This window comes from Triticum dicoccoides, chromosome 1B (assembly GCF_002162155.2).
Source record: "Triticum dicoccoides isolate Atlit2015 ecotype Zavitan chromosome 1B, WEW_v2.0, whole genome shotgun sequence".
In the NCBI taxonomy this organism is placed as follows: domain Eukaryota; kingdom Viridiplantae; phylum Streptophyta; class Magnoliopsida; order Poales; family Poaceae; genus Triticum; species Triticum dicoccoides.
In genome coordinates this window covers 77,784,001-77,794,836 of record NC_041381.1, presented here as the reverse complement: position 1 = coordinate 77,794,836, position 10,836 = coordinate 77,784,001, and the positions used below count along the sequence as shown (strand labels likewise).

General features: G+C 45.4%; 1 protein-coding gene and 1 long non-coding RNA gene across 2 annotated transcripts; one reads left to right on the top strand and one right to left on the bottom strand.

Annotated features, from left to right (window-relative positions):
- Positions 1–2,340: 2,340 nt before the first annotated feature.
- Positions 2,341–5,161, bottom strand: LOC119320581. Its single transcript, XM_037594626.1, has 5 exons — positions 4,812–5,161; positions 3,272–4,036; positions 3,024–3,188; positions 2,811–2,936; positions 2,341–2,725 (listed from the first exon to the last, which is right to left on the bottom strand). The coding sequence occupies exons 1-5, from the start codon at positions 4,836–4,838 to the stop codon at positions 2,624–2,626; spliced, it is 1,185 nt and encodes a 394-aa protein (XP_037450523.1). The 5' UTR covers positions 4,839–5,161; the 3' UTR covers positions 2,341–2,623.
- LOC119320591 lies at positions 3,928–8,969 on the top strand. Its single transcript, XR_005155042.1, has 4 exons — positions 3,928–4,107; positions 6,620–6,841; positions 8,419–8,516; positions 8,633–8,969. It is a non-coding gene; the product is annotated as an uncharacterized LOC119320591 (long non-coding RNA).
- The last annotated feature ends 1,867 nt before the right edge of the window (positions 8,970–10,836 follow it).

Sequence of the window (10,836 nt, the reverse complement as noted above, 5' to 3'; positions counted from 1 at the left end):
GGCTTCTCAGCCATAGCCAGATTTACAACAGAGTCCAACCCAGCAGAAAGCCACACCTCAGTACGGTTTTCTTCTTGTCGCTATTGGTTCTCGGGTTAACAGTAGGAAAAATCATTGCTTGCACACATATTGTATTTTTTCATGCAAACACGGGAATACCAGTGCAGAGAAACATGATGTTCAGATTAATTTTGGCATTTATTTCGTTGCATCACCTTCCTTAGAAACCAATAACTCTTAAGCAACTCCAGTTAAGGATCAATAAAACAAGGACATGTGCGTTTGTGCGTGTATAATGCATCCTCTTTTGTTTTGAGGTGACACTATCATGGCTAGCTTTATTTCAAATCGAACAGAGATACATCATTAACAATCCATCCTTGCTATTTATTTTAGAGAGAGGCCACTACTGAACGTATGGATCCTAGTCCATCTTCTCTTGTTGCATACAACATCAATCTTCTTGTTTTACTTTCTTCACAATCTGAACCGTACTTTCATTTCCCATGCATCCATAATCTTCCAAACACACTTTGTGTTTAATCCTTGTAATTAGCAAGGATAGTAGGACTAACAATCTTACTAGTTTCGTTGGGGGCCAATGAAAATTTTGTATTTGTTAGTAGGTACTTACCATTGGTTGAAATTCAAAGCTCCTACTAGTTCGATAAACTTTAAGGTCATCTACTTGGAGGAAAGAATGTCGCTTCCTATAAACCCTTGCACTTGAGGCCCAACACCTTCCTGGTTGAGAGAAAACAATGAGTGTTCTCAACTTGAGAGTGTTGGGGAAATTCATATTAATCATATAATTGCCTTCCCCTCCAACGTTTGTTGAAATCAGTGTAAAAACAAGGTTAAAAATGCATGTACCAGAAGGTTCGGGTGTTCGGGGTCCTGGACCCCTGCGTGCTCAAAGTAACCCGAGAAGAAGCATGTGCCTTTGGATGTCACGGGTGCTCGGGGTCCTGGAACCCCAGGTCCCAGAGGGAGGGCTACCTCTCCGCATACTTTGGGTGTTGGTTCACCTCTATGTAGTCTACTCAACCTAACCATTGCTCAAGCTGCTCCGCCATCCCCCAAACCCTAAACGGTTGATATCTTCCATCCCTCCATCCAAGCACTCCGATTCTTTGGGGATTGGAAGATATTCACCGTATCTACATTTCCACCAAACCAATTTGTGTTTCCCCAATTAGTTTTTCACCAACACTTGTTACTCTTGGAGCTTGGGCTCCTAGGCGGTAGTGGTTCCTCCGGAAGCTTCCTTGCGTGTCGTGTGTCCGAGAGACGTGTGTAAAGGTCTGGTGGTTGCCTTCAAGATCAACCCCGAGTGATTCGAGGCTCATCCGTTGGGGCGACTTGAGGAGAATAAGGTGAGCCACTTGCTGGCGTTCCAAAGCCTTGGTTCCGGCACCGCACCAACGGAGATTAGCACTTCCCCAAGGAAATGTGAACTTCGGGATAAAATCAGCGTCTTCGACTCACTTATAGTAAATCTTTCCGCGCTTTACTTTTCTTTGTAAGTTTGTGGGCTTGCTAATTAGTTTGTTGCCTAGCTTACATTGCTTTGAGTTTCTTTGTCATATAGCTTGTGTTCATCTACTTGCATATCTAGAGAACCTGATTTATACATATTTCCCTAAAATTGATAATTAAGATTAAAATTTGCAGTCTCCTATTCACTCCCTCTATCGACCACATCGATCCTTTCAATGTAGCATGCAGTGATTTCTTTGATTGTAGGTTGCCCATTCGAATCTAGCGATCTGATGGGTCATGTCGGCGATGGGAGAGACCTCGAGTCTCGGGAGACATGAAGACACCTCCCTCTTTGAATTGTGGACACACTTGATGAGTTGCGGCTGTAGCTTTTTTCGAGCGAAAGAGGGGGTGATCCCTCCGATTTCATTAACGAAACCAAGCCAGATAGCATTGCTGCTGTAGATGCAATGCATAAACGAATTATTCGAGGGGTCCGCAAGGGGAGAAAGTAGTATGACTACAACTGCATCGACTGCAACTGCGTATGATAACATAAAGACGCCATCCCTCTTTGAATTCTGGTCACACTCGATGAGTTGCGGCTCCAACTGCAACACATAAACGAATTCGGGGGGTCCACAAGGGGAGAAAGTAGTATGACTACAGTTGCACCGACACGCTATATTGACTCTACTTTTACAATTGTCTGTACATTTCAGTGGTAAATCTTATAATGTATTGCAGCAACAATTCCCGATTACGTATTTTACAAAAAAAAATGCGCCGGTATAGTCTACCTGTATCCCTGCAATTCTCAGAGTTGAGTTGAATTGGAAAAGAGCAAGACCAGATACATGATCCCTGAAGCTGTGTTTTCTATTAAAAAAAGCCAAGTACACAACTCCTCTGCAAACTCTAAAACCTCACATTCACCTGCAAGAATTAGCTGCAACAAGCGAAAAGCAGATTTCGACTGACACAACAGACGGGCCGACCCTACATGGTAAGTAAATTCAACTCGCCGCTTCAGGAGCTACAAAATTATTCCACGGGACCAAAATCAAGTTAAACAGGCTGTTAAAAATCTGCACGTGTAAAATAGGTTGAGGGAAAAATGGAATTAGCGTCGTGAGTCAGATTATATCCACGACTCCACCGTGTGGTTGTACATGTAGGAGCTCATCCCGCTGATGTGCGCCAGCGCGTCGGGGTCGAGCATGTCCTCCGCCTTCACGCCCGGCTGAAATGGAAAAACTCGTTAGCGACGACATGCTCGTCGGATCAGAGCCGGAGCTGGCGATCGATGAAATTTGATCCAGACTTACCATCTGCTCGTACTCCTCGTGGTTCTGTGATCCGATCTCCGTGGATGCTTCGCAGTACTCGTCGTTCTTGGCGAACCTCCCGCGGACGCGCGGCCTGCTGTCCGCCAAGGTTTTCCTGCACGCGTACTGCAGATTTTCGATCGGATATGTCAGCGGCGTTGAGGACCATGCATGGATCGTTCCAAGGTGATTGATTTTGGTTTGGTGGGCCACCTTGATCTTCTTGCTGAAGTTCCGCTCGTTCCTCTTCTTGATGTACCGGTGGATCTTCTCCTTCCTCTCCTCCACGGAGAGGCGGGCGGCCTTGAGGCTCGTGTCCTCCAGGCTCGAGGTCTCTCCCGCCGCCGGCAGCCGCCCGGGGCTCCCGCTGCCTCCCATCTATACCACCGCGAAACGATCGGTCATGCTCTGTCCTACCGATTTCGATTGCGATTCTTGGCGAATTCGTTCGGGGTTTCTACCTGCATCTCTGCGGCGGTAGGGAACGCCATCTGCCCCGCGGAGTCGGCGTCCACCAGCGCGCCGCCCTCCATCATCCTCTGGTACTCGCCCATCTCCTCCATCCCCAGCATCATCGACATCACGGTGCCCGTGCAACCGCCGCCGCCGAAGAAACCTCCCTGCGTCGCGTAACACCCCTGCGTCGCCGCGTCGGCGGCGCCGGGGAGCATCGCTCCAGGCTGCTGCTGGCACAGGGTCTCCTCCAGCCCCATGAACCCTCCGGCCAGCGCCGCTGCGAAGCACTCGTCGGTGTATCCCGAGGTGAGCTGCATGAGCTCGGACGCCGTGCTGCTCATTTGCGTCTGCAGCGCCGGGTGGTGCTCTGCCGCGGTCACCACCGGGAGCACCATCTGGCCAAACTGTTGCTGCTCCGTCTGGGCCTCGTCCGTGCCCGCCGCCGCCGCCGCGAATGCGTAGTCTATGGGGAGGAGGAGCTCGGCGTCGGGGCCAGGCGGCTGGTCTTCCTCGAGGAGCGCCGAGAGTGTGGAGTCAAGGGACGGCAAGGGGGAGAAGGTGGCCGTGGTCGTGGCCGCGGCCGCGCCCGACGACATGTTGTCGCCATGGCTGCAGAGGGGAGGCGTGGCGGTGGACGACGAGGAGGCGTCCTCCGACGAGGCAGCGAACACGTCGGATGCAGCATTCACCGCCCCGAAGAGGTCGCCGCCGCCGCTGCCATCGTCGCAGAAGTCGAGGATGTGCGCGGCTATGGGGCTCGAGATGCCCTCCTGCAAGAAACCAACAAACTCGTCAGCGCCCCTTGTTTCATGCCTCAACTCCGATCAACAGGAGAGACCAGGTACGCATGTACACGCCTGTAGAATGCAAATGCTACTGTTAGCCACCATGATTCTTGATTCAGAAAGAAAGACAAAATGCATCCTACAATCTACATGATCAAGCACATTTCGTCTACGATCCTTATATAATCTGTTTTGGGCGAGGGAATCAAATGCCGTACTGTTGTATCTGCATTTGCACAGCTCAATTTTGCATCCATGAGGATGGAATTGGGACGGATAGAACAGTGGAAGTATAGGTCCGTATGCCGTATGCCGAGGAATGTTTACTGTTAAGGATGAGAGAATTTAAGCCAAGCCAAGCAGAGGCGGTCCTGATCAGAATTCTCTGCGGCGCACGCAATGCGGACATAAAGGTTAACGAGATCACGAAGCAAAAACTATCAAGTCGAGGCATCGATTCTCTCTGTACTGCAACGGGGCCGGGGTCCAAAAGCCGAAAGATTTCCTCCTCTTCTGGATCCCGTCCCTGCTTTTGGCTTTGGTGTGATAGATAGACACCTAAACAATTATTGCACCGTGCACATAACTGCTTGTCTAGCAAAGATCATTTGCCAATGGCCATTTGAACGGAATCCTCATCAACAGCATGCATGGGCAAGATGGCAAAAGGAGGCGGATCATCATCAAAACATGCAGAAAAAAGCAAACGATTTCCGAGAACCGAGCGGTAAATTATATCATGGTCAGAAGATTTACATACGGTGAAGGACTGATCGTCGTCGAGCATGGCGTGCACCGTCGATTGGAAACCCCGGCCGGCGTCCAATGTTTTGCTTCGATCTTTTCTGGGGGAAACCGCAGAGGGAGATAGGAAGAGGAAGAGGAAGAGATGAGAAGCTCGTAGACCATGCAAATGGCAACGGCTTCTATTTATAAGGCCAGGAACAGGAAGATCAGGAACTAGGAGTCTGGGCTAATTATAGGCCATGAGATACGGGCACTTTTTGTAACAAGATGTGGATTTTCAACACGAGATTAGGACAATTAGGCGGCCCTGATTACTTAATTAGGACAAGGAGGGCACACATGTACCGCGGTCAAAGACCAACATGCCCTCAGTTAAAACTGAAACGGGCAAGCCTTGGGGAAGGAATGTCCAATATAGCTGCTATTTTTGTGCAGGTTATGAGCTGTATTTTGGCGCTAAACGAACCGCCTTGTCTATCCAAGATTAGTTTTTTCTCCTGACTCTTAGCTCGGTTTTGACCGGGAAACAATACATACACAAAATGATGCGAGGAAAACGGGAGATTCTATCTTGATTCCAACGCACTCATGCATATGCCCGATCTTTTCTTGAGACAGAGAGAGAGAGAGAGAGAGACTTCATGATTAAGCGATGTATGTACCGTGCATGCTAGCTAGCGATCCATATGTATTTGACAACAATTTTGGCGATCTTTGGCTCGTGAAGGCTTTTAGGGCATGCAATCCATCCGGTGCAGTAAGAATTAATGTTATTTTGTACTACTTGTTCTGCGTCTAGTTGTCTTTTCACCATACTGATTATTTTTTCATGATATTTATCATATCTAAGATGCCCCTTGGATGTCTTCTTTTTCCAAAAAAATAGAAATCTTTATCTTTACCTACTAATAAACCAGCGATTGCTTCTGGTCGTCCGTCGTTAGTACTTTTGCAGAAAAGTCCCTGGTGTTTTAGTTATTCAACCCGCAGTCCCTTTTTAAGTCAGAAAACGTTTCGTTTAGGATGTTTTCATTAAAAGCCCATGTAGTTTCTTGTATTTAACGCGCGATCCTTTTAAAGTGAGAAAACGTTTCGTTCGTTTCTGGGCTTGGGCCTTAATTTTATTCAGCCTAACACAAGGGTTGGAAACCAAAAAGAAATACAGGACACACGGGCATGTATGCATCAAAGGAGAGCTCGGGGTACGGCCGCCGCCGCCGCCACGCGTGGATGGTCTTCCTGTCCGGCCATCGGGGTAGCCCACGCGGGCGAGCTGCAGATTTGGATGGGCTGCCTGGCGCACGCAGCGGACGGCGGTGGTTCGAGCAACTCCTCGACGCAGGGGAAAAGATTGGCGGCGCTGGAGTTCGCCGGAACGGGCAGGCGGCCGGTGGGTGACGCGAGGCCGCGGCGCCGGCGCGAGGAAGACGAGCGGATCCGGCTGCTGGCGCGGCGGCTTGCTCCGGTGGCGGCGGCGTCCTGCTCATCCGTAGAAAGAGAGACAGGGCGTGAGGGAGAGAGGAAGAAAGGAGAGGGAGAAGGGGGCGCAGGGTCAGGGAGGCGGTCGATAGCGGTGGCGGCTCCGGCGACCGGCCGGCGGGCTTGCCAGGCAAGGCTAAGGAGTACGCCAGCCTAAGATTCGATAGCGGTATGTTTGATTTTTAGAATTGGCCTGAACATCTTGTTTGCTGTGTTTCATCTTCTGAATTGGAAACCATGGCGTGCCTGAATTTTTTTCTAGAACATGCTGCTTGAGTTGGTAATCAGTTGGTAATCATTCTTGATGATTTATCCGATATACTGATGAATCATCCTTTGCAGGGCATGACTTGAATGGATTTCTGAATTCCAAACAGTATGCTGTCGTGATGTTTGATTAGTGTCTTCTGTGAATCTGTACCAAAACAGACTAGACAGCAGACCAAGGCCATGGATCGGTTGATTCAACAGAGAAGGAAGAGACAGCAGATTATAAAACGAGCTTGGGGATTAACTGGCCTGAAACTTAAACAGGGCCGCCCTGATGATGGACTCAAGCTCCAGGTTTGCTCGCCTAGCACGTCCTAATTACATTGGCTCTTGTCAAAATGTCTAGCAGATGGATAATGAATTCATTCTGTGATGCCACATAGATATGCAAAGTCATAGTCCTGCATGTATGCACGTACCTCTTCCTAATGGCACGATGTAGTCTTTCTACTGATACATACAAGTCGATAGACGGGCACACACATTAGTAAGTTTTGCTACTAGCCTAATGAAGAGCATTTTATACATCCTTGCAGATAAAAAATGAATTGAATTATGAGCATCAGACAACTACGATCAATTTCCCGGTTATACCTGAAATAAAAGTGGCCGACCAAATGGAAGGAGGGATGCTCTCCTTGATGTGAGATTGTATAGATTATCTTACTTGATCTGCAATATTTCTTTGGATTTCTTTTTTATGAAAGACACATGACACATAGTTTGCTGGATGGGTCTAAGATAAATATTTTAGTTATAGGAGGATTTTTTGAACGAGTAATAGTATTACCACCTTTACTTGGTCTGTTGTGCTTTCGGTAGAGCTTTCATATTTCAACACAAAAACAACAATTCAAGTTGGGACCAGAATCGCACAAACATCAAGCTCAAAGGAAATATCAGTTGGGAGTGATCAAGTATTCATTTTCTTAGTGATCTAATAGGTCTTATATTTGTTTAGAGAGGGAGTATGTTTCTAGATAGCCGTCAATTCCAATGTTTCGTTTATTTACTCTCTGAATATGAAGAAGATAGGTTTGCAATGTAGCTTTTTACATGATAATGTAACAAACATTTATGTCTTATAACTGCAAACATTTTTTTAGTCCGTCACCGAGCAAATGTTTGGGAGTTGGAAATTATTTGGATACACGTGATCTCAGCAAAGAAAGATTCACACATACTGCAACCAAAGGAGCTCCTTTCACTCTCTATGCAACTAGAGAAATTATCCTTAATTACGAGCAGTACCCTAGATTTAGTTGTGGTTCTAACATATTAGAGATGTGGTTAGAATACCTACTGCTCTGAAATATTAAGTGGTTTGCACAAATCACCGGTTCCCTCGTGCAGTGTACAATGTGATATTGATCATCATAGGATCAAACTTAATACAGGAAGTACGCACTTAATTGTTTCTGAACTATACTACTTTGTATGTTCATTCTCCTTTCCTTTTAAATCTCCAATTTAGTTGCAAGTATTTTATTTGTTATCATTTGGCTTCTTAATAAGAAATTCAGCAAGCAACTACTCGACTGATGAGAGAGATGTTGACAATTTTTGCTGCAGTGAGGTGCATTCTCGATCATGTTAATAATCTGTATCTAAATTATTCAGATGTGAAACTCATCCTTCTTAAAACATCTGCAACACATATGTGCACTCCGAAATGGTAAAATATTTGCATTCTATAGGCCTTCAAGTTTGTGTAGCATCCCCATATTTACCTGGTTAGTGTATATGTTGGTATGCATTTTGCCTGCATAAGATTGGAAATGGTGATAGATTTGCACAAGACTACTTGCCAATTCTTATAGGATTGGTGAAAGAAGATGAGTAATTGCTGAAAATTGATGTTCTGTGTACAGAATCAAGACATGCCATTGTAGATGTTTTTTTTAAAGGCAGCTAGCTACTTGGATTGCGCAAATCAACAAGAACTCCCTCATATAGCATCAGAACTAAGGTTATTCTTAGTTAAGTAGCTCACAAGATCACTTTAAGATTTTTTTTTCACATGAAAATAATAACCTTGAAGTTCAAATCTTCTATTGAAACTCCTTTCCTATGTATGAACCTCAGGAGACAACTTCCAGTAGACCTGGCCAATGGAAATCTCAATTCTCTTAGCCTGTAAGCTCAGCTCTCAATCAGGTATTCTATTCGTAACTCAGCGTATTTTTTCTGAAGTTTTAGGCCTAACTCCCAAACATCTTTTGTCAAGAGTAAGAATGTAGCTGTTGATGGTTGCTTGCTGAAGAAGAGTGGTATCAATATTACCATAGAAGTAGATGTTTTTTGAATTATTCTTGATTTTCTATTGTGTTAATATCTCTCTGCTCTGTTTTTAATTGGGAATCCTTGCTCCTTGGGTCCCTGTAAATTGTACAAAAGGTAATTTATCTGAATTTTATGGTCTTTTAGTTTGTTCTGAGCCTCTGAGTTTCCTCAGTTCTTCTGTACCTTTTCTTTGTTGGTTTACATTTATTGGATGTTCCAATGTTATTCTATGTTCATATGTGCAATCGGATTTACAAAACAACAAGCAAAGCAATTTATGAACGTTGCATTTTCTTAGTTGTCGTTAGTTACCAGATGTGCTAGAACACACACGCATGTGTGCGATTTTGCCCTGGCTTTCTGATTTCTGAATTGAAACGAGTAGGTGCATGGGTTTCTTGACAGAGTCAAGTAGCGGTGCTTTGAGCTTGATGTCCCGTGATCCAGTTCCTTGAACTGGCTAACCCTTATTGATGTCGTATGTCCTGAACTAACTCTCATGACCAAGTCCTCAACACGTCTGACCCTCACAGGCATGTTGTGCCGTGGCTCGATTCATTGCATTGTGATTGAATACATTTAGACACATTAGGATTAGGCGGTCGCCAACATCAGTGAGGGTGGTGAGGAAGAAAAGCGACGACATGGGTCGGCACCGTGTTAAAATAGAGGACATGGACATGTGAGGGAGTCTTGATCCACGCTTATGTCTTAGGGGCATGCGATACTTTTTTTCCTCCCGTTGCAACGCACGGGCAATTTTCCTAGTTATTACTAACTTCAGAAAATGTAAGGACATTCTTGCTTTACCAGGAGCACCTTGGTTGGTCACATACCTAAAGACCCCAAAGGCCCAAGCTATAATGGCATTAGCATAGACGCTGGTACTAGAATTTTCCTAGGGAACTGGATGCCACACGTCACGGAAAGTAGAGAACTACGTGCAAAAGACACGTACGTACATATATACGCACAAAGAATCGCAGCTCTCTCTTTTCCCTTCCCTGCTGGTGTGGTGTATGTATCAATCGTACTCCTATGTGGAAGCAAGGACATATTTTTTGTAAACAAAGGGCACTTTTATTAGCTTAAAATATAGCATCAAGCGCATACAAACATATTAAGCGACAACCGGCCTCTACATAACTAGGATACACACAGCTAACAAAAACAAATTTGATAAAAATAAATAAACAAAATGACATATTGAGAACAATAAAATCAAGGTTGTCAGAATCGCGATTTTGAATCGGATCGAAACTTTGATGGTAGGATCGCAAATCGTAGAATCTTCACTATCAAGATAGTAGAAACATAGATTCCATGAACTAAAATCATAGAATCAGAGAGCTTAGTTTGGATCGTAAAGCCGTAGAATCGCGATTCTGACAACCTTGAGTAAAATTCTACGACACTGGAACTATGCCTATGTCGAAGGAGAAGATGGACCGATACGGAGATTATATTGACATCCATGTTGGATAAAACCCTTCCTGGCCACTCGCTCCAACCGCATACACGGAACCTTAAACAATGGTTGATACTTCGTTTGGTGTAAATAGACCACATACGAAGCCAGTGCGTGCAACAGAAATAACCTGCAAAGGAAGACTTTAACCATTGAAACAATGTCATTTCTACATGGCCAAAGCGACTATAATAAGGCAGACGTTCCCACCCTTATTAGCATGCAAAACCTATTTGAGATACCGTCAAGCCAGTGACCATATATATTGGCAACACTCGTAGACGGATAAAATTGAATGCTATATGAATAGCTGACCACATAGAGCACACAAACTTGCAATGAAAGAAGAAGTGTTTGATCGTCTTGTCTTGAGTATAAATATTACACTTCTTGCTTTCATGCCAGTTGCTACGGATGAGATTGTCTTTAGTTAGTACAACTCCTCTACGAAGATACTGAGGGAGTCCTAGACTAAGGGGTCCTCGGGCTGCCGGTCTATCTCTTATGGGCCGGACAAGTGGGCCGCTTTGCAACTACT

What these genes read in the sequence shown, in the direction of transcription:
- LOC119320581 (XM_037594626.1), bottom strand. Translation starts at nt 4,838, where the DNA reads ATGCTCGACGACGATCAGTCCTTCACC. An exon ending in CTACCGCCGCAGAGATGCAG is followed by an intron (nt 3,189 to 3,271) that starts GTAGAAACCCCG and finishes GCGGTGGTATAG; the next exon opens with ATGGGAGGCAGCGGGAGCCC. An exon ending in ACGAGGAGTACGAGCAGATG is followed by an intron (nt 2,726 to 2,810) that starts GTAAGTCTGGAT and finishes TTTCCATTTCAG; the next exon opens with CCGGGCGTGAAGGCGGAGGA.